Source organism: Apis mellifera, linkage group LG3 (assembly GCF_003254395.2).
Source record: "Apis mellifera strain DH4 linkage group LG3, Amel_HAv3.1, whole genome shotgun sequence".
In the NCBI taxonomy this organism is placed as follows: domain Eukaryota; kingdom Metazoa; phylum Arthropoda; class Insecta; order Hymenoptera; family Apidae; genus Apis; species Apis mellifera.
The window spans coordinates 13,259,057-13,286,999 of record NC_037640.1 but is presented as its reverse complement, the minus strand read 5'-3'; the positions used below and the strand labels follow the sequence as shown (position 1 = coordinate 13,286,999).

General features: G+C 36.8%; 1 protein-coding gene across 3 annotated transcripts; it reads right to left on the bottom strand.

Annotated features, from left to right (window-relative positions):
- Positions 1-176: 176 nt before the first annotated feature.
- Positions 177-27,522, bottom strand: LOC725591 (protein crumbs). Of its 3 annotated transcripts, XM_026439371.1 has the most exons (19): positions 27,168-27,522; positions 13,316-13,686; positions 12,759-12,939; positions 12,134-12,301; positions 11,008-11,335; positions 10,420-10,880; positions 10,039-10,220; positions 9,716-9,869; positions 9,011-9,475; positions 7,520-8,255; positions 7,039-7,441; positions 6,336-6,791; positions 5,434-6,189; positions 4,501-5,335; positions 4,000-4,369; positions 3,590-3,905; positions 2,948-3,265; positions 2,767-2,862; positions 177-2,687 (listed from the first exon to the last, which is right to left on the bottom strand). In XM_026439371.1, exons 1-19 carry the CDS (start codon positions 27,190-27,192, stop codon positions 2,460-2,462), a joined length of 6,849 nt encoding a protein of 2,282 aa, XP_026295156.1. In that variant the 5' UTR covers positions 27,193-27,522; the 3' UTR covers positions 177-2,459. The 3 variants fall into 3 exon arrangements, with proteins under 3 accessions (XP_026295156.1, XP_026295157.1, XP_026295159.1); XM_026439372.1 differs by lacking the exon at positions 12,134-12,301 and having other exon boundaries at positions 27,168-27,521; XM_026439374.1 differs by lacking the exons at positions 9,716-9,869; positions 10,039-10,220 and having other exon boundaries at positions 27,168-27,517.
- Between the last annotated feature and the right edge of the window lie 421 nt (positions 27,523-27,943).

Below are 27,943 nucleotides of genomic sequence, written 5' to 3'. Positions count from 1 at the left end.
TTATTATATTATATATGTATTATATATGGATTATATAAATTTAATTTAATTATTATATATATATATATATATAAATTATAATTATATTTATTATATATATAAATATTTTTTATATTATATTATTTTATATATATATATTTTTATATTTATTTCATGAAAAAAAAAGATAAATGCTGTATTGAAATATTTAATTTTTTTTATTATTTTTGTACATTTAATCCAAATTATAATAATTATATGCACAATATTGCATATTGACACAAAATAAGTATTCACATGAAAAGCGCATGCACACGTATTTCTTAGTACCCAAAATTTCAGTCTTGCAGAAAACATTAATGATATTCATTTTATAATACACGTTGAAAGAAAATTATTCTTTATAACTTACAATAGTATGAGCATTTCTATCTTTCCAATCCAAGAATCAGCTATCCACAATTACAATTATATTTTTGATTGATATTAAATTAAATAATTAGATTAGCTTAGATTGGATTAGCTTAGATTGCTATAGTGGACATATCATTCATTTGATATTTGATTTTCATTCATACGTGTTTATAATAAACATTTTCAATATTCTATTATCATATCACAAATACAAGATATTAATATATTCGTGAAATATCTTTGGATCGATTCTACATGCTAAAATAAACATAAAATTATCAAAATAATATATAATAGTTTACAAAAATATTTAAATTTATTTATTATATTATAAGTAATTTAAATTTCCATTAGATGAAACATTTCTATTTCTGTTCACATTATCGATTCCACCTATTTCTATTTTATTTTTTTATTTTATCATAGCGTAAATTTAAATTGTTTACAATTTAATAAATAAATCTTAACTGATACTCTTGTATACTACTTTTATTGTGTTTATTTTAATATTATTTCACTTTTATGTTTTTTGGCTTTTAGAATTGATCATTGAAAAATGTTTCTCAAATATGTTAATACTTTGTATATTTTGTGATTAATAATTTTATTTTTGCGATGTAATAACATGTAAAATAGATATTCGTACTAATTTTGATTTTATAAGACGAAAAAAAAGTTTTATTAATATATTTAAAAAGATAATACCAACAATTAATGTATTAACTCTCGTTTTTAAAGAACAATTATTCTTGACTATTAAAAACATTGATACAACATATTTTTTTTATGATTTTATGATATTTATATCATTTATATTTTAATAGACAAGAAAAAAATTCTTCTTTATTACTTTGGTCGTTATATTAAGTAAGTACATACAAAATAATATTCATTATTAAATACTATATTCATAATATAAAATGCTAATGAATAAAATTATTATTAATTTTTTCAATGTATAATCTAATCTATGTACAAAATGAAGCAGCGTGTCTTTACTTTACAAATGCATAATAATTAACACGTAGTGTAATAACTACCCTTTACGATAATATAATCAAGTTTTATTCACTAATAAAACGATTTACTTCTACTCCCGCGCTTTGTCCTTTTATTTTTACTTTTATTTTTAAAGCGAGGTAGAAAAAAAGAGATATTGTATAGATTTCTTGGTTTTTGTTAAACTCTCTTTTCTCTGTAATGACAATGCGTGGAAGGGAAGAAAGCCGTGTAAGGAGACGCCAGTCATTGGACAACACTGCTTTACAATATTTTTACAAAGCTCCGGTATTTTCACGATAAGTCGTAATATCATTATATTATATTAATATTTAACAATATTTGTATCATGATTGCCTGAAATCTAACGAATAAAACAATAATAATGAATATCATTATGCTTTAGAGATCTCGATGTTTAACGTAATGTACATTTTCAATGCTTTAAATTTACTGCTTATAAATAAAAGCTTTAAGTAGGATCAATTAGGCACTAAAATGGACGGGTCTCGTTTCTCAGGAGTTCCATTCGAGTATTGCTCATAAGTTAAGGACACTTAATGAAGTTTTAAGTACACTTTGTATAGCTAATTGATTTGTTCAAATTAACCGTTTGACTAATATATAAATTTCATAGTATATTTTTCATTTTTAAGAAATAAATTTTCTTAACGATTAATTTTTCTAACAATTTTTATAATATATATATATATTTTTTTATTTTGGTTTTGATGTTATAGTCAATTTTATAGGCAGTTTTGATACGTTTCATCTTTAGCGTCGCTTTCGGATTGATTTCAAAATCAGTTATCATGCCTTAAATTGCTCTCACATTGAACTCCTTATGTAAATTTGATAGTTGATAAAATAGCATGGACTAGAAAACGCGCGATGAAACCTCTTATATTTTCACTGACCGTTCGAAAACAGTTTTGTCGAAAGATCGATTCCTTCGATTCATCTCTTTAATATCGATCAAAACTGTGACAACGATGTATCGATAGACTAGGATTTTTCGAAACAATCATATTGTGTTCCTTCGTTGCAAAAAAAAAAAAAAAATATTCTTAAATTAATCTCTCTTCCGGCGGTGGTTTCATCACATTATCCATTTCTACACGCGGATTGCTGAATTCTTGAGCACTTGGACTGTACGTTCCTCGAGTAGCTCGTTTTTTCCTAGCCATCATAAATAATGCAACTAAAGAACCAGCTGCAATAATAAACAGACATCCGACGATAGGGCCAACAATTACCGCTATATCGAGTGCTTGACTACCCAAAAAGTTTTCCGTCTGGAAAATGGAAAACAAAATTTATCATTAAATATGATTAATCGTAAACGAAATTTCATTTTAGAATATTAAAACATGCCTCTGTACAATTTTGTCCGGTATAATGTGGCGTGCATTCACACCTATAACCACCATTATCTCCGCATTTACATGTACCTCCATTTTGACAATAATCCTGTTAACAAGATTAAAAATTATATAAAATATGAGAAAAACTATATCGAATAGGAAGGATTTGATAAAAAAAAAAAAAATGATACCGGTTTGCAAGGATCTATCATTCCACAATTATATCCACAGTAACCCGGGTCACAAATGCATTGATAAGTTCCTGGTAAATTTTTGCACCGTCCTTGACCACAATCTGTTATTGGAATTCCACATTCATCTATATCAAATAAACAATCGGGCCCTGTGTAGCCGGTATCATTACAATCACAAGTGAAACTGTTTACACCATCGTAGCATTTTCCATCGTTTTTACACGGTACATTGCCTTCTGCATCCGGTGCGCAATCATCGATATTAATTTCACAATACAATCCAGAATAGCCGGGTAAACAGGTACATCGAGGTGTCTAATAATTTAAAATAAAAGATATTACAATTTACAAATATTTACGTATTAAATTTTTACAACAATTATAAAAAAAGAAAAAGAGACAATAATTTCTTTGGCAATAAAAATATTTCATTTCTTCTTTTCTTTTTTTTTCCATTTCAAATTCTATTAATGTCAATATAATAACAAAATATGCAAGTAATCGTTATTTACAAACATGGATATAATGTAATTTACAAATAATGTGATATTTGGAAAATATTTGAAAAAACAAATAAATGTAAATTGAATTATATGTGCAAAAAAAAAAAGAAAAAAAAAAAGTAAATATTAGATATACCTGATATAAGAAATCACATTTGCCGCCATTTTGACACTTTTGTCCAATGCAATAAGGAACATCACAAATTGAACCTTCGTAACCAGTCGTACAAGTACAAGTGAAATTATCACCAGTTTGTGGATTTATAATATCTGTGCAACTGCCACCATTTTTGCAAGGTTGATTTTCACAAGTAATTAATCGGAAAATCTCACATCTTTCACCGGTAAATTGATCTGGACATTCGCAACGGAAATATCCGGGAAGATTTACACACACTCCGTCATGTTGACAGGGACTAAGAGTTACACACTCGTTTATGTCGCTATCGCATCTAAAATAAAAGATAAAAAAAAATTGTTTGCTATAAAACGAACCATTACATAATATCTATCTAATCTTTAATAATATTTTTTTTATATACTGACAACCATCCTTGCCAACCGTTGTTACATATACACGTGTAATTAGCAATTCCATCGATACATGTTGCTCCGTTCTCGCATTTATTATTAATGCATTCATCTATGTTGAAGGAACAATCGTCCTCTGTATATCCCGCAGGACATTCACAAATGTAACTGTTTGCTTTGTCCAGACAAAATCCATTATTTTTACAATCTGAATCGAAACAAAGCTGGCATCCAATACTATCGTGATACGTTGAATTATTTTCTTGTAACGCTAAATATTCTAATGGCGTAAAATTAGCGTTCTGATATACTTCTTCATACGTGAAGTAATGTAAAAGCATACTACCAATTCTTACTTCGCCTAAACATCCTTTGAAAGCTTCCCCTGTAAAATATTTTTAATTCATCCATTAATTATTTTCTAATTAGATAAAAGATAAATAAATTTTTTTCTAATATATATCTACAAAGTTATCTCAGTTATTTATTCGCAAAGATATCGATTATTTACATTACCTGACATTATGTTATAAGGGGGAGAAGCGGTGGTCAACGTGGTACGTTCAGTGAAATCTATCGAATTCTCGTTAATACCACTTTTGTTTTCCAAGCTCTGTTTATTGGAACCGATTGTTATGTAACTGTGTTTATTTGATAAAATAGAGCCAAGCCCGCCAAGAGTGACTGTTCCGGTAACTAGCAAATCATACCATAATGGAAAGCTAAAATTTGGACTGACATGAGATGCATATTCATCGTTAGAATTTGCATATCCGCATTCCATGGAATTGTTGTTCAATCGTAATACTATTGACGTCCAATTGCCGTCAGTTTCGGTTTTACCAAAGCTCAATATCCCTTCATTTTGTAAATCTAGCCGCCAAGATACCGTGATCTTGTCCTTATAAACGGAAACGGTGAAATGTTGATCGCCTATACGAGGCGAGATATGCATCAACGTGCCACCGGTATTCGATCGATACGTAATTTGAATAGTGTCGATTGTCGAATCGGTCACATTTTTTTCTTCCACTTGATTATAAACATAGGTGAAGGAAGTGGTAACTCCGTTAAATGTGGCATTGGCTATGCACTCGTAGCCATCGTCTAAATTTTGACATCTCGATCCAGCGGGACAGTCTTGCAATTGACAAAATTCCATCTCTTGGCAAGTTTTCCCGGTGTATCCTCGTGGACATTGACACCAAAAATCGTTCCATGTGATGTGACAAGTTCCATTGTGATTGCACGGGTTGCTCACGCATACGTTGTCGGATATCACACCTTTCAGAATTTTCTCATAATCAAATGTCACGTTGCCAAATTGTATCGGAGTGGGAATATCGTTTGCCTGTATATACAAAGATATAAAATATTAATTTTTCGTTACTATTATTATTCTTTTATTATCGTTTTGGAAAAAATTTTGGAAATTATACTCTTCTTTACCTTTAGAGGAAAGAATTCAACGACCATAGTTTCAACACCGTTGGATATCTGAACATCTTGAATGATTCCTTTGAAGTTCACTTGAGGAGCTTGGGACACTTCTATCTGACGATTATCGACTTGCCTTATGTATCTGGATGCTTGTGGCAAACCGCCCAAATACAAGACGGTTACGTTCAACTGGCCGGAAGCGCTGATAGTTTTCCGGAAATATTCTGTACCGTTAATTTTCACTTGCACCAACGTCACGTTCCTGATCACTTGTATCAAGTGATTATTTCCATCGTTCAATTTCACACCGCCAACCGTGTAAGCTTCCGTGCCATTGAACTGAATCCTGACAAGTAACTCGCCCCCTTCCAGTTGAGCAGCTATGTACGTTTTCTCTTGAGGTTTAAGATCCGTCTGCGGATTCGGATTTTCCGTTCCAAGATAAAATATGTCGCCCCTGTCTTGCCTCGTACGTATGAACATGGAAATATCGACGATCGATCTAACTGCTCGCCTGGCCATGTCCGACACTTTTACGGTCACGTATCCGTTGGTGATATTCTCGTATCCAAACGTGGCCGCCGTCATGTTGTATTGACAGGTGTGGCCAAGATATGGCCTCTCGCATTTGCAGGAAAAATCACGCCATCTGTCTGTACAGTCACCACCATTTTTACACCGATTTGGCGAACATTGCGCCTCTCGTGGACATCCTGGTTCAATATCCTCCATGTACACCGTTTTCAACAAGGTGCCGGAGTACACCTGGATGGTGATAATATTTGATGAAAGATATTTTTTTTTTAAGTAAGTAAAATGTATTGTTATAATTGAAAAATTTCGCGAAAAAAAAAAAGATTTTTCCATAAATTGATTATTCGTGATTTATATTTTGCTTTTGAAGCACATACCCATTCTCCATTAATAACGACATCTTCGGTACAGCCGATGAAGAAAGACGGACCATGAGTCAATCGTCGCAGATAATTGGTGGTGCCTCCAACGTAAGTCATTGGAAAAGACGTATGATTTGAATTGGAACCCTCGTTCAAACTGATTGGATAGATAGTTTGCTCCTCATTGGCTGAGAGCACTAAATGCGTAGCATTGATCGCGACGAATACTTTTTGCCAAGTAGAATCGTTCAAACCGCTTCCGATAAACACGCCCTCCCATTTGTTCAAAAGGCTCGAGTGCAAATTCAACTTGCCGTTCACGAGTTCGAGGATGTAAAACGTCGACCCTTTCCCGATAGCTAATAATCCATTTGGCAACGTCGTTCGAAAACGAAATTGTATATCGTATCCTTCGTCTCGAGTAGTGTTTACTAAAACGTACGAGCTGCCGTTCAAAGACATTGTAGTTACCTACGAAGAAAAAAAAAAGAGAAAAGAAAATATATAAATGAAAATTGGAAAAAAAATATTGATTTTTTTTTTTTACATCTACGCACCTTCTTCTGTGTCGCGTATTTTTGTGCAAGATATACAACAAGTGTAATTTCAATTAAACAAGCGAATGATATAATTCGTTAATTTCGAATATATTCTTTCAGAAGAAAAAAAAAGAAAAGAAAAGAAAATTAAAATTGGAAATTAGAAAAATGAAACTCACATAATCACAAATTTCTCCATGATATCCATTGGGACAAGTGCAATTGAATTTGTGTATAGTTTCGTCGACGAGATAAGGCCAACAAGTACCGCCATTTTGACAAGCGTTTCCCTGGCAACCGATCAACTCCACCGAACAATTTTTACCGCCATATTCCGGCTCGCAAGTACAAGTATAATCGGCCCTTCCATCTGTACACACACCATGCTCGCAGGGCGAATATCTTTTGCACTCATCGATATCGTGTTGACAATGATCACCCTCGTATCCTTCGTCGCATTCGCAGGTGTAACCACCGATACGATCAACGCAGGTCCCGGCTTGGCACGGATTACTATCACATTCGTTGATATTTACCTCGCAATTTTTCCCCGTAACACCTTGCACGCAAAGACACTCGTATCTGAAATATATATATATATATTTTTTTAAGAAACTTTTAGAATGTTTCCTCTTTTCTTTTTTTTCCACACACACTTACCCACTCGCATTCGCGTAACTGAATTCTTGATTGAATATCGAGGGTAACGTTAACGCGTCGCTCTTGTACAACTCTATCTTGGATCTCTCTAAACAAGTGCCGTTATATTGACAGGGCGAACTCTCGCACTCGTTTATATCGACTTCGCAATTTTTCCCGGTATAACCGGCGTAGCACTGACATTTGTAATTCTTGATATCGTCTATGCAATGAGCACCGTTCACGCATGGGCCGGACCGGCAATCGTCGATATTTTTCTCGCAATGCGCCCCCTCGAACCCGGTATTGCTACAGTCGCAGGTATAATTGTTTATACCGTCGATGCATTGGCCGTGGTTTAAACACGGCAGGGGTTCGCAATCGTCGATGTTTATCTCGCAGTTTAACCCCCGGAAACCGGGTGAACAAATGCACATGTAACTGGCTATTTCATCGACGCAAGTCGCACCGTTTAAACAGGGATCACTTTCGCACTCGTTTACGTCCACGTCGCACGTTTTCCCGGAATAACCAAGCGGGCACTGGCATTCGAACGTATTGATACCGTCGATACACGTGGCATTATTCTTGCACGGGCCGCACAAGCATTCATCTATGTCGATGTCGCAGTGATCCCCGGAAAATCCTGGCCTGCAGAAACAATTGTAGCTGCCGTCTGTATTTACGCAAATACCGTTATTGCACAAGGAACTGCCCTCCACGTTGCATTCGTTCACATCTTCGTCGCAAAATTTTCCTGAAAAAAAATAAAAAAAAAAAAATACGAATACAATCGATATCAATATATATAAAAAGGGTGTCCCAAAATTCACACAAGATTTAAATTTTGCGCGGTAAAGTGTTGCCAACGAAAAAAAAAAAGACAGCGTGACAACTGACAGTTCAGGATTATTAAAAATGGAGTGCTACACGAAAGAACAACGCGTTTTCATCGTTGAAAAATATTTTAAAAATAATGAAGGTTTCTCGAACAAAATCATCTTTAATGATAAGATTCATTTTTATCTTGATAGATTGGTTAATGGAATTGTCGCATTTGAGGTTCAGAAAATCCACAAGTGATTGTTGAGAAATAAATGTATCCACAATGTGTTATTGATTGGTGCTATCGCGACATGATTCAGCTTTTTATGCTTAAATTACAAGATATGAATGTGGACGATAAGACGATGCCATGTGTCATACGAGAAACGATTCAATTATTGCATCATTTTCTCCTGTAATTTCCCGTTTTGGTGATCAGAATTGGCTGGCCAGATCGTACGATTTAATGGTCATGGAAAACAAAAGAGCGCCGGCAAAGGCGTGGATATACAATTCCATACATAACCTATACCGTATACTTTATGAATCGATAAAAAATTCACAATCTTCACAATTATAAATCCGTCAAATCTATCAAAATTACTTCTTACATAAATTTTGGGACACTGTTTATAACATATCACATTCAACGAAGCGAATTAGCTCTTCATTTCCAACGAGATCTACCTTGGAAACCATCCTTGCACTTGCACTCGTATCCTTGATCTCCAAGATCTACGCACGTACCGCTGTTACAAGACACTGACGCGCAATGGTCGACGATGTAAGTGCAATTAGGATCTCTGTAACCCTCGCGACATTTGCACTCGTAACCGGCGATACCGTCGACGCAAACCTGCCCATCGGGGCATATCACGTCGATACAATCGTCCACGTTTACGTCGCAAGTTTTCCCTTCGAAGCCACGTGGACACTCGCAGACAAATTCACGCCGAGATCTCGGTATCAACGTGCAGTTCCCGTTGTTGTGGCAAGGATTTGCTGCGCAAGCGTTGTACTCCCGCTCGCAATTTTCATCCATGAAGTCTTTCGTGCAGTTACATATGTATCCGTTGATTCGATCGATGCAAGTGCCGCCATTTTGACAGGGCTGGGACAAACACTCGTCCACGTTGATCTGGCAATTTTTACCTGACGATCATAATACGTAATGAGTGATTTACGTTTCGAATAACGAATCATCGATGAAAAAAGTCTACAAAAAAAAAATATTCGACGAAAAATTGTCGTTATTGTAGGTCGCGAATATATAGGATGTATTAATAAATATTGGATGGACGAACTTGATACGTTTGAAAGAGTAAGGCGAATTACTTTACGTGTGAAAAGAAAGAGGACAGAGAAAAACGTTTGCGAATCAATTATGATTACCGGTGTATCCTGGAAGACATTGACAATAATAGCTATTTTGTTGATCAATGCAGATACCGCCGTTACGGCAAGGATCGCTGGAACACTCGTCCACGTCGATGGAACATTCAGGTCCCGTCCATCCTGCCTCACAGGTACAATAATAACCGCCGGGCTGTACGGAGCGAGACGTAACAAACAAAGCAAGAGGCCACATACAGATATATATATATATATATATATATATAATGCGCGTGTATATATATATAGAGGGCGACACGGATCAATCGGGTGGATCGTGGCATGCATGCAAAGCGATTCGCAAATTCTTTTGTCTCACTCACATAATCGTGACAAGCGGAAGCTTGTTTGCAAGGTAGATCGCGACAGGTGATCGGTTCCTTGCATTGCGGTCCCGTCCAAAATCTTGGGCACTGACACATAATACCGAAACGCGTCTCGAGACAACTGCCTCCATTGTAACAAGCCGAACACCAATCCGAGGCGGATGACAGGCATGTCGTTCCTGATGTTCATACGCGTAAATACGTACATACATGAAACAGCAGCATCGTAAAAACACGAACACGTATCGACGACGTGGAGAAGAAGGGTTAGTTACAAAAAAAAAGAAAAAGAAGAAATGATATAGAAACAAACAGCATGATACTTGAATTTATAATATTTGTATTTTTGTTATTATTATTATTCATTAATTCATTTACCTTTCCATTCCGGTGGGCAAGTGCAATTGAATCCGTCTTTGTTGCTCGTGCAAGTGCCCCCGTTGCTGCACGGATTATTGGCGCAATAATTGATGGTGCAATTCGGGGGATTGCCCATGTATCCGGGATTACACACGCATTGCGGCCCGTGCGCGTCCTCCACGCAGATGCTGTTCGAGGGGCAAGCCGCGTTCTCGCACAAACTTCTAAGCTCGCAGTGCCGGCCGGCGTATCCGGACGGGCAATTGCAGTGATACGAGCCGACGTCGTCCACGCAATCGCCGCCATGTTTGCAAGGATTCGACAAGCACTCGTTCAAGTTCAACTCGCAGTTCTGCCCCTCGAAACCATTCGGGCAGTGGCATATGTAACCGCCGTAATTGTCGTAGCACACGCCGTTGTTCAAGCAAGGATTAGCCAAGCATTCGTCTATGTCCACCTCGCAATTCGCACCTTCGTATCTGGAACACGATGACGATGATAAATTTCATCGTTCTTGTTATTTATTTTCGTTCGTCTTGTATATATATGTATATTCGTTTGCACGTGAATTATTCTTTCGAAATAGAACGGGAAAAGGAAACTTACCCAGTCCTGTCGCATATGCACGTATAATTATTAATACCATCGATACAAACACCGCCGTGCCTGCAAGGATTCGGGGAGCACTCGTTGATATTCGTTTCGCAATTTTTTCCACTCCATCCCGGCTGGCAATCGCATTTATATTCGGTCTCGGTCACCGCTAAACAAACACCGTCGTTCCTGCACGGACTTTGCTCGCACAGCCTTACGCCGAGCTGCGACTCGCAGTGAACACCGGTGAAGCCCGGCTTGCAGGCGCAGCTGAAATCCCCTTTTATATCCTCGTTGCACGTACCACCGTTCCGGCATGGCCCACTCAAGCATGGCGGACCTGTTGAATTCGTCGCGATAAATACGATTTTTACGATTTCACCGTTGCCGGTTCGAGTAGCGATTTTGTACAGCGGAAGAAAAAAAAAAAATGCGACGCCAGCGCCCTTGAAAGCCCAAACACCTGTTGCCGGATAAGAAACATGCTTTGAGAGAGAGAAAGACAGAGATGGAGAGAGAGAGAGAGAGAGAGAGAAATAAAAACAAAAAGATACGGTGAATATTAGAATCGATATGAGAACAATCGATGGAAATATTATTATTACGATTCTTATCGGCAAAAATTAGGAGAAGTAACGTAGTAGGAGTAATAAATTTGCGTTGTTCTATAAATTCATATCTCATATTTGGCATGCTATGTATTTTTTTTTCTTTTTCTTTTTCTTTTTCTTTCTTGAAAGTCGAACATCAGAGCGAGAAATTTTAGAGGATTGTATATCGATATCATTGCAAGCATTTTTTTTTGTAAAAAAAAAAAAATTCAAGTAGCTGAACAGCGGATGAAAAGTAGAGAGAAAGATAAACGTTCGTGCAAGGTTATTGAAATGAAATCTAAAAAGAGAATACATGGCCGAGCGATCGTTATTTTCGTTGTTTTATGGAAATTTCGAATTTGTCGATGTAGAAAAAAAAAAAAAAAAAAAAAAAAAAAGAAAGAATGACAAACATCAAGAAGAACGACACAAGATTAAGATTGAGAAAAAAAAGGAATTGAAATATTCGATGATTTGCCATGGATCTATCTTTCTATCTTTCACTCGGTGCCAAAATCCCGATATATTCGACGTCAATGTCTAACCGTTGTCAATTTGACAGTTGTTGCCTGAATATCGGGCGTAACAGTGACACTCGTAACGATCCTGCCGTGACACGCATTTACCATGCATCATGCATGGCTCGAGATAGCAGAAATCCATGGTGGTGATTACGCTTGATCCTACACCACCGTTAAGTCCGCTCGTACCACCTGAAAGTTTTCGTACGAGAATCTGGCATGCAATTTGCTATTTATATATAAGTGATACACACTTGATCGCACACTGTGCAATCTGAAAATTCACGCGGGAATTCACGACAATCGAGACAATATAATAAAAAAAAATCGTGATCTTCACTCTGATACTGTGCGCTATATTTTCTTTAGTTTCTGTTCCATTCATAGTCTACTAGAGAGAGATAGAGAGAGAGATAGAGAGAGAAATAATAATAATAATAATAATAATATCACGTTTCTCAATTTTTCGCAAACGTATATACTAATAATGGAAGAGATAATGATCTATAACTAGGATAATAATTATTACTTGGTATTACTCTATGTATTTCTCTACGTATCTTTACATTACTTTTTCTTTTTTCCTTTTGCGCGAAGGGGAAGAAGAGGGGAATTTTCAATTTCGAAGATTCGTGAGAAAGATCCTTACATCCTTTATTTTCCGCGGGGCAGGGGCCAAAAACTGCCCCGTTATTCATCGTGTCGTTAAAAAGAATCCCCGGACCCTGCAGGATACATCCTTTGAACCCTTCTCCAACGACGAGAGACCCGTTCATATCGTAATCGGGCAACGTGAGAATGGCAGCGTTGTAAGTCGCGTTGGCGATCACCTGATGAGCAGAATTTAAGAGATACGAAAAATTACGTAAGATCGAGTCGAGAATTGATCGATCCGCGTGTGTGTGTGTGTGTGTGTGTGTGTGTGTGTGTGTGCGTGTGCGTGCGTGTGCGTGTGCGTGTGTGTGTGTGTGTGTGTGTGTGTGTGTGTGTGTGTGTGTGTGTGTGTGTGTGTGTGTGTGTGTGAGAGAGAGAGAGAGAGAGAGAGAGAGAGAGAGAGAGAGAGAGAGAGAGAGAGAGAGAGAGAGAGAGAGAGAGAGAGAGAGAGAGAGAGAGAGAGAGAGAGAGAGAGAGAGAGAGAGAGAGAGAGAGAGAGAGAGAGAGAGAGGTTTGAGCGATGTTCGGAACAAGAGGGCAATTTTTGTTTACCTGAGTGTGGCCCGCTGCGTTCAAGGTGAGATTTCCGAGTCTAAAGAATAGATTGACATTGTGCCAGGCGTTGTTCAACAGCCTGGCGTTCAATCTCGCTTTGTATCTCTGCTGCTCGACAATCGCCGCGAACAAAAGTCCGTCCGGGGTCACTTCCAGACTGATCGAGTCCTCGTCGTACTTTTGGGTGAAGAGCCGGCCGCCCTCGCAAGTTCGAAAGCTCAAGCCGCTGTGCCTGTGCACAGATACGAACGAGCTCAATTTCAGGAATGCCGATCCATTGAAATAAGCTTCTCTGGGCCGTTCATCGTGATTCTTGTGTCTGATATCTTGGGGCGCTTCGTCGGTCACTACTAATAAACTTGTAAGTACTGAAAAACGAATGATTGAAATTAATTCCAAGTGGAATTCCGATTACGTCGATACGTATAATTATTTAAATATTTGTTGGTGAAAACAATTGGTCTATTCGTTTGTATCTAAATAAATAAATAGATGCAATAGAGAATGATAATTTTTAATGAAGAAAGAGAAAAATCGACGAATAATTTTTCTAATCGATCGTATAGGTTATTGAAAAGAAAAAAGTGAGGTTATAATCAATGCTATTATATGCGTATACATTCTAATTTTTGTCGTCATTTTTAGTCGAATAATGTTGCGACAATATTGGATTTCAAATCAAGATATATCGAAAGATTTGATTTCTTTCCTTCGTTTAACTTACTAAAAACATTGTATCTATTTTATCTCATTCATTTCATGTATAAGTGAAACGATATTTCTCCCTATATTTATATTCTTATATCGCGGTACATATCTTGATTACCCATTATTCCCTGTATTACCATTTTAAAAATAACATTCGTAAACTTTTATAAACGAGTTGGGTTTATAAAGTGCACTGCACTCGAAGGAGGGAATCGATGATAACCGTTAAATAATGCATGAGATGTGTGCACATGTACACACTACATGTACATTACTACGTAAGGTAAGGTAGTGCGAGGTTAGAATAAAATTGTCGATTAGGATGGATGATTAATAATTTAATAAAATTAAATATTTCGATTTTTATTTCCTCGTCTCTATACACGAATGAAAGAAATATTTAATCGAAAAAGAAACTGTGTTGATAAAAAAAAAAAAGGATAAATTACCAATTACCAAAACCTCGTTAACGAGAAATTTGAAATTGCTTAAATAATTAACAACAGCATAGGAATTAACTTAAAACCAGTTTTAATAGTATTCCTGCATAAACTCTACCAAATTCTACCTCTAAAGTCCCATTATATTAAATAGAAAAACGTGCGCGCTATCTTTCCGTTTTCTATTTTAATAAAACCTTGAGTCATACGTTTCTGAATACGTGCGTGTACTATTCTTTCCAATTTACATTTTCTCACAATGAACGGATTTGTCAGCTCGATACCTGCGTCATCGCGATACAATGTCCAAGTTAATAAACTCGTACGAGAAGATCGGAAAGATTCCATTCCACGCGACGAAATCTCGATTCGTTCCTTAATTCGTTCCTTCGAATAGATTTAGAAGGAGAGAGGGGAGGACGGTTGAAACGCGGTCACGTGTTACGCGTGACGCGATATCGTTGTAAAGATAACCGGGAGACACGTAGAATTTTCGTGGAGAATGAATAGAAGGCGAACGATTGAATCGTAACGAAATTATTAACGGTCGAATCGAAGGAAGCGCGGCAACAAGGTAATCTTTAATTAAGATTCGTATCGCGGTGGGTCGCCACGAGTTTTTCCACGATCCTTTGCGCATCGGCGCACGCGACGCGTTCGAGAATCGACGCACGGCAGCGACTCTCCCGAGTTTGCGCATATGAAATATGCGCGAAATGTAAAAAGCGTACGATTGTACTTTCGAACATTTCGCGATTTTGAATCGAATATTCGATTCGTTTAATTATATTACGTGTTATATATTATATACGTACAATTGTATCACGTATTATTGCATTACACGAAATATAGAAGGGAAAAGAATTAATTTCCATCGAGGCGAAATTCTCGTGCCTCGAAAGGTGTACAATTGCATCGTATTAACGTATGGGGGAATTATTCATTATCCGAATCTCGAGAAGAAAAGTTTTTTCTCTCTCGAAAGAAGAGACTCTCCGTACACGGATAGAAAACGGTTTATGAAAATTCATACATCGTGATCGTGAGATAGAACGATAAATAACCGGAAGCGACTTCCTTCTCGGAGGAACGCAACGGCCAATATGGTGACGCGCGGCTGGCTGGCTGGCTGGCTGGCTGGCCGCGCAACGATGAATCGATAGAGAAACACGCTCCGTTCTCCGTGGCTATCCAGGCATTGAAGTCACTTGCGCGCGCGGAGAGAAAGATTTCTCGGAATTGTTTCATTCTTCGCGTATTTCGTCACGATTTTCAAGATCGATCCTACACATTTTAAATGGTAATCGAAAAATATTTCGACAAATATACAAACGATATTTTCCACACAAAATGTTGTGTGTGTACAACAAATTTCGTAATATTTTTTTTTTTTACTTGGATATATTAGAAAGTTTTACCGCTAGAAAGCATAACGAATCGGAGTGGCTTTGTGTAAAAATTTCACGATTGTTTGTTGTAAGAATTCTTCTCTGCTCGAAGAGAAGTTTTTATTATTACAATTTGTAGAGAAGAGGGGAGAGAGAAAAAAATATATATATATATATATATATATTGAATAAAATTTGAGGAATGAAAAAATTTACGAAAGATGATTCGGACAGAGGTCATAGTTTCTTTAATTTATTTTTTTAAAACGCACAGTGAATAGATTTGTCGGTATGCGTTCGAATATGAATGCAATTATAATATGACTCAACAGCGAGCCTCGCCACGCCTTCCCTTTAACTTTCTTTGTTGCTTTACAGAAAGCTACTTATGCCTTCGAAGATGCTGTATATTAACAGGCATACACACTTATAAGAAGATAATAGAGGCAATATTGGGAAGAGAATAGAATCAGTGATAATCGATCGTAAAAAACGCGTATCGATAAATTATTATCTCCCTTTTGCAATTATAAATTAACGACAAAATAAAAATACGATATATATATATATTCATTAAAAATATTGCGTGTATTATCCGCGAGAGATGTTGAAAAGAAAGGAAAGGAAAGGAAAAAAAATTCGACAAAGGAGCGATTAATTAAAAGTGTAATTTTAAAAAAAAAAAAATTACGAATTTTGGAAATCGATACATTTTTTTTAATTACAAGAGAATTTTTATCTCGACGCGTGTTGTATAAATATTTTCGCTAATCGCACGCTTTGTTTTATTATTTTATAAATCCAATCTTATCTATCTCTCCTTCTCATATTTTTCTCGATCCGCCATTTTATATTTCAAGATTAATCAATGTTGTGTTATCAAACGTGTAACATCAACAACAATAAAAAATAATATACATATATACATCGTGATATAATTACTGTATAACAAATTTATATGCATGTGTAAAGAGAGATGTGTGTGTATGTATGTATGATTCAAAGTGATCTATCGCTGATAGGGAGTATTAGATAAAGCGCGGAAAAAACAGGTTACATTTTCGATGACTCACTCCTCCGTATTCCGTTTTGTAATAGGGTATATATGCATGTACGCAAGGAATTTCTAAACCGAGTCGCAACCGAGTTCGATATAATTATTGGATGGAATAAAATATTTTATCGTAAAATCTATTGTAAGTTTCCAACTCTAGAGAGAATCGTCGAAGGAAAGTAACTGGACGAGAATTTAATCGCGTTTGTTTAACCTCGTGGCTCACTTGCACACTTGCGAGGCAAGCACGAGACCAATTAGGGAAGGAAAAGTCAACGATTTCAAAGATTTCGGTGAGTTCTTGATACTATACGTGAAGGAGAAGAAGAGAAAATGTAACGCGTATTCGAAGAATTATCTTTAACGCGTGTATCATACTTACGATAAAATTGTCGTGTTCTGATTTTTTAGGAAAAAAAAAAAAAAAAGAAAAAGAATTTCGAAGAAATAAAGCGATTGTCAAGCACGTAGTAAATTACGTTCTTTCATCGTCGTCGAGGAAATTGTATTTGCATAATTTTAATTGGAAATGAGTTTCTTGTAATTTATAATTTGTTTTCAAACACTTTTTATTTTTGACAGCTCATGCTCGTTCCAATAGGTATGAGCTGTCAAACGGGTATCACCATGTATCACCATTTCTGTAATGGAACAAAAATCTATTTTTTTTTATATATAGCGTCATTTTTCTATTTGCGTTAATATTTTATCTATTGTGAGAAAAGTAAATGATCCGTCCATTTTCGTTGCCACCTTCGTAAAAAGTACACGGCAGATATGTATCCACTTAACGCCCACCTATCCACCTATATAGCATTCCATGTTGCTGCAATCTGCAAACATTGTCTCGATGTGATCGGGCGTAGCGAAGAATTGAAATTCACGAAAATTTATTCAACATTCATGGATATATATTTCTTCGTAACAGGACGAAATTTTAACGAATTTTAATTACAGATTGTTGCGAAGATCGTCTCGAGTGAATATGAAACTTATATTAAAACTCGAAATATTGCTCGAAACGTGACGCGATGGAAATCGGAATCCGTTTCGTCCGAGCGAATATATTCCCACGGCTCGTTTCTATCCTCGCCTCCGCATACGTCTCGAATAGGAAAAACCGTTCGACCCGTCGAGAGCGAGAAATCGAAACGATATTTTCGTTCGAGACCGAGCCATCCTCCCCTCCAACTTTCCTCTCTTCCCCCTTCCACATTTTCCCTCGAAACGATCTCTCGGAATCCTTCCCCCCTTCCCTCCCCTCCCCTCTCCGGATCGCGTTTCATCTCGCATAACCGTTTCGCCAAAGTCGAAGGATCGATGTTCGGTAGCAGAGACGAGAACAGGTACGGGAGGAAAGAAACTTTCGATTTCTTTTACCGAGCAACCTCAACCCGGCAACTTTCGACGCGCGAAGCCTCTCGTAGCGCCGCACAATTTTATGTAATACCATACCTCGCCGATACGAGCGGTAGCGGCGGCCTTGCGCGACGGCACGACGCATCGTGGCGAGCGAACGAAGGAGAGTTTGGTTAAATTTGAAGGAAAGGGACACGATCGTACGAAACGTAATTGATTTACGTTCTTCCGTGGCGTTCTGGCTGGATCCTGGATCCGTCAGGAAAAATGCATTCCCCTCGAATTACGTTGCAGCGATATAAATAATACCGTCCGAGCGCGGTTAGTGATCGGTTAGTGGATAGATCGGACTGGATAGAGAATGGATCTTATTCATTCGAGCAGCGGTTCTCATTACGCGGAATTTTTTCGCAAGGATAACGCGAATTCCATTGTGACCTGTGTGGATGGACGCATTACGGAAGAGGGACGATATTGAGAGGATGGTGTCAGGGATTCGAAGGGAAATTTTGAAGGGAGAAAGAGAGGGAAATTGGAGCGTCGACGAGAGAAGGGAGAGAGGAATATATACTCTGCAATTAGATTGCTGCGGGTGTAATGACGGACAACCGCGTGTCCAATCTCGTTCTCTCGCGTATATAAAAATATTCGAGACCGCGTCGCGCTCAACTTTATCGCGTGTACACAATTTGCCACGAGTGGACGGACGCACCTTGATTGACGTGCATCGATTGCATAACGCGAACGGATGATCGTGTGTATTGACGTTTAAGAGGATCCGGTGAGGAGTTAAAAAAAAAGAAAACTGCGTTTGAAAAATTCAATAAACGCGATATATACGAGGAATATTATATTTCTCGTATATTATTCGTATTTATTATTGCTTATTTGTAACTTGAAAATAAGGTTTCGTTCGAAGGAAACGATATCCACGTGTCATCGAATATCACGTATAAAAACGAGGATGCTGTTCAAATGAACAGAAGAAATTAGAATTGGAAATTGTCGTGCACAACATTTTACGTTTAGAAAGCGGAACTAAATGCAACGAGGAGGGAGGGGATGGCATTAAAATAATTTTATCCCTTAATTTCCATTTTTTTCATCCGGAAATCTGTCAAACAAATCGTAAAATCGCAACATTTTTACACGAGCTTTCAACAACTTTCTCCGATAAAACGATCCGAATTTCGTTCATTTTCTCTAATACGATTTATACTTGTATTTAAAATAGAAATGACGCGTAATTAGAATACCTTTGCGCGCGATGCTCGAGTTTGCGAGACGGAGCCAACTTTCTCGACAATTTTGTGAGAAAAATTTTTTCCAACTTATTCTTTTCGATTAATTTTTTTTTTTTTTACGCAGATTTTCGATGAAAAAAATAATAACAAAGAAAGGATACGCGTGTTAAAATTAATTTGATAATTGAAAACAAGAATTTTTTCAGAATTTTATTTTATCATTTTCGACACTTTTAAAATTTTCTCTTTAATCTGATCGAGCGAAACGCGGACGCTTTTCCAAAAAAATTTCTCATCCAAGCATGTAATATGTACGCTTGGGATGAGTTAAACGAGGTTATCTATTGCATAAAATAATCATAGATAACGCGATATGAGATAAAAATCGGTGGAAATTACACAGCGATGTATATTCGAGAGAGGAGCGACGAAAGGACGGGTGGGGGGAAGAAGCGTCGACGTCGACGTTCAGAAAAGTCGCTCGTCCTCGAGAGAAGCAGATTTGAATAACGGCCTTGGTGTAACGTGGCGTGCATCGTTGCAATCCCGAACGAAAGGCGCGTTACTAGAGCTTCCGGTTGTGCGTGACGCCTCGGGACAAGCACGTTTCGAGCAACGCTGCCGCGTGTACGATTCGCCGCACGACATCTCTCCCCTTCTTTCGGTAACGGTATAAACTTTTACCGCAGCTTCGGCGCAGAACGATCGGCGCAGGACCGCGATCAGTGACCGCAACCCGAACCCACGACAACCAACCGTCAAATCGTTGTTTTCGACGCGATTCGACGTGCGTTTATCTAAAGTGTCCTATAACTTTCCTTCGCGCCACGCTGCGAACGACTTTAACTAGTATTATTATTTTTATACGAACGTGCAGCCTTATCTTATTAACCGTTTACGGTTCCAGTCGTCCCAGAGCTGCTTTCAAGTACGTTTCTCTTTTAAAACTTTTTTTACACCGTTCGATACGGATAGCCAGAGGAGACGAATATTTTGCCGCGTGTTACGCTTTAAAAAAGGTAATTGTGCAAATAATATCGTAGATCGCAGAGGTTTATTATAGTTTACGGGAATGGTATTACGATTGATTTAGAGCTGGGAATTTTGAGAGACAAAGGCCGCAGCGGCAGATACGAACCTTGTCAAGGCCATGCTCGTTGAAAATCCACGAGATAGTGGATGCCATTAACGTTCCCAACGGTACATAATCACCCGATCAGGATATGTCGATCGACGCGAAATTTGAGTTCCACGGCTATTGACGGCTTTATGAATCGCGTCTCTACGATTTTTTTCCAGCGACACGAAAAAGATCCTTTTTAGAGGCTTGGATTTTCTATCAAAATATGCATCTTCACGAAGCCTGGATTTCATCCGAACAAAGTTCATTTGATGGGGACTGGATTGTTCCTGTCTTTAAAAAATTCTCTCCGTGATAAATATTTTCCAGCCATAAGCGAAATAAAAACGCACCTTAAGGAATATTTTATGAATAAACTTCTAATAATTTTAGACACCCTAATAGTGCCCGATCACTCATCTTTTTCGCTATAAATATTTTTTCATTCACCTTAAATATTTTAGAACGAAAGTTCACTAAAGTTCGATGAGAAAATCAGCCTAGCAAAAAGTGGAACGTTGTCTTTAATCTTTAACGATGATTTTTTTTTTTTTTTGTTTTTAATCATAACCGATCTGGTAACGTGCCAGATATTTTAACACGAAAATAGGGGTGGGAGGAGAGATAGATAAGAGGGGAAGAACTGGGTGGTGGTGGTGTAATAACGCCAAGATTTAGATTGGTTGGCAACGTTCTGAGCGTATTGAAATAATAACACGTTTCCCTTGCACGTATATGCGCGCGCGCGCACTTACCATTGTTTTCTTTTCTCACTTTTAAAAATGACACGCTCTAAAAAGAGGGGAGGAAAAATATATCGGCGAGAAAAAACCGTCATGGTTTGTGTTTCGATGACAAGAGTACCATCACTCTTTCGTATATATATATATATATATATACACACATATATACGTCATGTACGTGTACACAGACATATAACATATAATAGACGTCGATCGCCTATGAGAGAAGGATGCTCGAGGGAAAAGAGAGATGGGCAGATTGGAGAGCGCGCAACACTGTCGAAGCAAAAAACGGCGAGGAAAAGAATATTGCCTTTATCTTAACTCGCGTTTTTAACGAACCTCAACGATTCTTTACCACGAAAACCCGCGTTTCGTTTCGACCATGGCTGAAATTTATTTAATCAACAATTGTCGAACAATTAATAAAAGGAAAAATTACCGAAAATGGAAAAACGTAAGTTTCGAATAAGAAACGAAATAAAATGGATCAAACGCGTGGAAAGATAACGCATATACATATATATATATATATATACACACGAATATTAACAGCGTGAGCGAACAGTGGTGGAGAATATCGAGTGTGCTTTATCTCGAACGCGTGACACGGCGGTGAATGGAATTCACGAAAATCGTTTTACGAATTTATCGTTGGAAGTTTCGTCCGACGGGATGGATTTCACAAAGGGAACTATCGGTTTTCCAAGCGAAACGTATCGATACCGGCAAAGTATAAGTAAAGTGTGTTATGTATATACGAGTAATACAAAAGGGAATGTGTATAACGGGATCGCCGTTGAATCGTCTTTTCGCGCCAATTACGAATTTTTAATTCAATCGTTGGAAATTAATCGATCCGCGTATAGAATTTTTGTATCGCGTTTTTTCGATTCCCTAGCCGTGTGTAACTTGGATAAAATCTGGCACACGGTTGCACGGAGGGAAAAAGTGGCACAAGGATACGCTGAACTTGGTTTTTCTTTTTTTTTTTCTTTTTCTTTCTTTCTCCCTTCAACGTGTGTCTCATTTTACGTTACAAAAAAAAAAGAAGAGGTATACATAATTGCAAATGTTGCTGCTTAATTTCCCGGCCACGTCGTCCTCCCCGAGCTTCGACTTGGAGCGGAACTTGCACGATACAAGCGGATACAAGACGCTGCGTTGCCCTACTTTTAACCGAACACGTGGCTCCAATCAGAAAACCAGTTTTTCTATTGTGTAAAAGAAGAAAAAAAGAATATTAGAGTCTTTCGTTAATCTTCGCGCGGGTTTCTCTTCTTATTAACAATTTGTGTATTTTTCAAGGTGACATTCATCTTCTTCCTCTTCGATGTAACGAGAGAGTCCAATCCAATAAGATTGGAGGAAACACGATATATTTGTATACGCGACACACGCGACAACCTTGCTCGTGCATTGCCGCACGAGAGTTGGCTTATATTTTCATCCTTCCGAGACGATAAACCATCGTAAAAATGAAATGTGGAGATGTGCGCGTGAGAGAGAGAGAGAGAGAGAAAGGGATCAACACGTTGCGCATGCGAACACAGTGACATTTTCTACTGCTCGATTCTCTGAAAATTAACAGACTCTCGAACATCACTCATATCCAAATAAGATTTAGGAAGGTTTGAAACGAAAAAGAAAAAAAGAATTAGGTTAGAAAAGTGAATTTCATTTTTGTTTGCATCGATAAGCACGCGATCCGCGAAATATGGTATAATCGGTAAAGTAGAGCGAGATTGAAGCGAGCGTTAAATGCCAGAGTCTTCTTTTACCGATAAAATTTTCTTCCGTACGCCTTATAATTTCGTTGCTCCGTTTGTGCGATCGATGGAAATTATTTCGTGTATTGTCGCGTATAATGATGAATATATATATATATATATATATATGTTCGTCAGTTTAATTGGTATGTGTATATAGATGAGTCATGTATGGTCTGGTTAAATCCGACGAATCGCAGGAGGCGTAAATAATTATAATCGCGAACGAATTATTTAATTAATCGAGGCGAACAAGTGTGCAAATTTCTACGCCCGATACGCGATCAATTTCAATAAACTCGACTGTTTGTTGCCGATAATACGACACTTTTACCGTTCGCGTTAAACAAACAAACGTTGAAAAATACGTTGCCCGTTTTATTTGACAAATGTTCGACGAAACTCGACGGATAAGAACATCGTTCTTTATATACGCTCGATCGACTCGAAATAAATCGTATCAAAGGAAAAAGGGGAATGAAATAGAAGCAATCTTCATTTTTTATTTTTCGATTATTGCCATAGTTTTCGTGTTATTTCATACATTATTATTATTGTTATTATTGTTACACATGTAACACGCAACTAACTGATTCGTATCAAATTACAGAGGGAGCCACCTCTAATATAATATAACATTTCCACTCGCAAACGATATAAAATGGATCAAACGATATTTTAATTTGGATATAATAAAAAAAAATATATATTTTTTGTTACAGCTGTATACAATGCTGTATTGTTCGTATTTCAAACTGCGGTTTTTTCTTTTTTTTGGAGGAGGGGGGGGGGGAGGAAAGTGGACGTAGAAAAGATTACGAATAATCTTAACCAGAGACAAGAAAGTAGAAAAGACAATAACGTTGAGCACATGGCCCATGAGAACTTGGCTAGTATCCTGTCCCCATGAATTCTTTGGAAAAAAAAAAAGAAAAGAAAAAAACCTTTCACTCGAGGACTATTCAAGAATTTTTCTACTACTTGATTCCTTGATAATAACCAGAACTTTCGAATGAATGCATTTTTCGAACGAGACTTGGAAAGTCTTTGAGAAAAAAAGAATAAAAATTTTCAATTTTCGTATTTTTATTAAATTTTTTAATTTATATTTATACGAAAAAAAAATTTTCAATTTTCGTATTTTTATTAAATTTTTTAATTTATATTTATACGAAGAAAAGAATGTGTAAAATAATAGGTGTTTGTTTCGATAATAATTTAAAGTTAAAAAAAAAAAAAAACGTGTAATATCGTTATTTAGGGATTAACGCGATGACTCGATCTTTTTTATTCATCCTCCATCGTCCTCCATTTTCGATAACAGAATGTAAAAAAATAATATACGATAAAAATTGTTTGGAGCATAATAACGAGAAAACGGTTTACCTCGTACAAAGCGTATAAGGAAGCTAGAGAATCCAGGAAGTAATGACTAATACAGTTACAGTAAAGTTAATCAAACCTACCGTTAAAGGAATGTAACTCGGCGATTCTATGACATTCCACAATGGTAACGATATCGATATTTATTTCGTTAAACTTATCTTTACAATTTACAACATTTACGTAAAGAGGGAAAAAAATCGAAAGGGAGAGAAAAAAATAAATTGCAAAAACAATTGTAAAAAAAAATTACGATATAATATCGAAATGATAAGCAGAATAAAATTTGTCATTTAGTGTATTTTAGACGAATAATCGTTATTGTAAAAATTGTATTTGAAACGAGTAATAAAATAAAACGGGCAGAAACTGTATTCTCCGTTGCGGTCGCGCTTCGATGATCCCGAAAAAACGCGTTCTTTTCGAATGCCAAGTTCCACACACATCCACATTTCGAACACAACGTACGTACGAATATCGATCGATGAAATTATTCCTAGGAATAATTTCCTAGGAATAACTAGGGATCTAGGGAATTTTTCGCAATAATAAATTCAAATTCGATATCTATTTGTATTTCGAAACAATTGCATCCGCGAAAAATTCGCGACACGAATTATTACATCAACCGATAAAACATTCCGATAAATGTTGTATCTTCTCTTCCGATAAAAAGAATTGCACTCGATCGATAAGATTTCCTCGAATGAAACAAATTTTGATTTTTATTTTTACGTTGTTTCACAAGGGAAGCGAAGAGCAATTAGAAAGAGGAAATTTTATTCGACGTTTGTATTACAACTATCGGAAATATAACAGTAGCCTCCAGTTCCTCGACGAGGTAAAATTTCTTGGACGTGAAATAAAACGATGCACTTGTTACGGAATCTAGCCGAGTCTTTTTACGCTGACGATAAGAAGAAAGAAAAATGATTAAGACTAGCATCGTCCACCAGGTATAACGACGAATGTGGAACCTCTGTTCTGCGCAGGTATGTTGGTGTGTGTGAGTGTGTGTGTGTGTGTGTGTGGAATACGTGTGTCGTTTGAGGCACGCACCTGAGCGTGAAGCGAGGGATCAACGTTAATGCACCGACGTGGCTTCCACCTGCGTTAGACGAGTCGAAATATGTATGTTTTTTCTTCACTCGGAAATCCTAGTAGCCAGATACCTCGAATGTGTTTCAATTTTATGCTTGACGGCACGATTTCTAAACTCTGAATTTTTACGAAAAAATTACGATCCCGTAACATCGAGATATGTGTATTTTTTTTTTTTAGTTCGAAGTAATTCTCGAACAGACAAGTTTAATTTCAAGAATCGATTAGATTAGTCTAGCATCGATCGAGAACGAAGAAAAAAGCGTTGAAATTGATACTTACGTTCTCGCGTATCTGTTAAACGTTGCTCAAAGTTGATCAAAACTATTAAAAGGTTTCGAGAACGAAATTATGCGTACGAAAGAATTATGTTACGTAAAAAGGAAAATTATCTATGAATATTTGGAATAATTATTTAACGAACGTTGAAATAAAAAAAATGCATTGATTTATCCTCGTAAGGGAATTAGTAAAAGGGAAGTCGTTGAACAACGCAAGATATCACAATGAGATTGCAAGACGATCGATATTCCTACTGGTCTGTTTTACGAATTTAATACGGATACTTAAATGAAAATATGAACTTTTCCACTATTTTTTTTTTTTGCACACGAATGATTGCGCCGTAACATCGTTATTCTTAAAAGTTTAATTCGAAGAGAGAGAAAAATTGCATCTTTGTGTATTTTTTTTTTTTTTTTTTTAAATTAGCACTTTAGTCGTATGTCCAGTCGTATGAGGCTACCTGGTCATTGCACCAACATTATCGATCAGACTTTCGTAATTCCTTTCTTTGCCTTTGAAATATTAACATTGACGATACTTGGATAAATGAGAATAATAACAAAAAGTTAAAAATTGCGAAGTAATTCGAATATTCGATGTCGGTCGCGGAGATTTCAACACACCGAGCAAGATCGAGCGATAGTTATTTTGCATAATACATTTGTTTGTGTTCAATAACAATTATGAAATATCACGTGTATCATAAATATTTTCTTTGTGGGAAGGATATACGATTAGGAGAAATCGAAGAAGAATTAAGGATACTAAGAAAAAAAAAGGAAGGAAAAAATAAACAAATACAAAAATTTGGCAAAAAGATTAAAAAATATATAGAATATTCATGAGGCAAAGCAAAAGTTTATTTTAGTCTATCTTAGTACACACGAAGAAGTAACAGTACTTCAGGTAGACGATCAGGTGTGCGGAACGGTTTGGCAGGGCGGTCTCCCCACCTGTCATAAATTCAACGCTACCGAGTTCATCGTTTGCGTTGATCCACGTATAAATTTGAACGACAATGTAACATAGGTTACCCGCCACAAGAAAGATAAAAACTCGATAACGATAGAAATATATTATTTGCTAACGGATAGTTGAATAATAATTACGTTTAATTTGATGAAACTGAAAGAATTGACGTTCGTGTGTTGGATCGTGGTTTGTAAAGCGGCCGTAGGGATTGTAGCGGTGGGCAAAGAGAAACACGGAGTAAGAACGACGCACGAATGGCGAACATGCCCGGGGCCTTACTCACCTGCCACGACGTATCGCGCCCGCATTGTCGTTGACCGGTCTAAAGATCTGCAATCGAATTCGAGGACACCCGCACTTACGGCGTCTCTTGTTGCACGTTCACTCACGAGACATCCTCGGTCACCGCACTCGTCTCTGTCCTTTTTATTTTATATCGAATTAGGAAAACTGCACGCTTATGCTTTTCACGCACTATAGAGCGATTCTGTTCGCTTCGCTCCTTCACGTAATACATCCACCCGCAACAACTATGACTGCCGAGAAACACACACCGAGCGAGACTGCGGCTCTTCTGGAGAACGGTCGGTTGCTATTGTGAAATCTCCCTCCACCGACTCTAAGCACCTTTACTTCAGCACTAGCACGCTACGGCCCTGTGTCGTTACTAACACTGTCTGGATCGCTTCTATATCTATCTTTCTCTTGATCCTACTGCCAGGTGCGGATCAACAGATCGCGTTTTAAGCAATTTGAATTTTTATTAATTAAATTTCGATATTTCCATATTGAAAATTTTCACGTTAAACTATTCATGTTTTAACCATTGAAATTAACATGCATGAACACTTATAAATAATACTTACAAATAAAAATTATTAATTTATATTTTCATTATTTTTAAATGGTTTCAAGTTTTTTTAGGTTACTTATAAATTGGATTGTGTTGTGTGTGCATTATTCAAATATTATATAAAAGTAAAATAAGAATTATATAATATATATTTTAATTATATAAAATCTTTTACTAGAAAAATATTTATAGCGATGTAATTATTT

Excerpts from the sequence above, each read along its gene's own strand:
- LOC725591 (XM_026439371.1), bottom strand. The coding sequence starts at position 27,192 with ATGCGGGCGCGATACGTCGTGGCAG. Across the intron at positions 6,792-7,038 it reads ATGGAGAAATTTGTGATTAT|GTAACTACAATGTCTTTGAA; the intron begins GTGAGTTTCATT and ends TTTTCTTCGTAG. Across the intron at positions 5,336-5,433 it reads TTGAATTCTTTCCTCTAAAG|GCAAACGATATTCCCACTCC; the intron begins GTAAAGAAGAGT and ends TTGTATATACAG.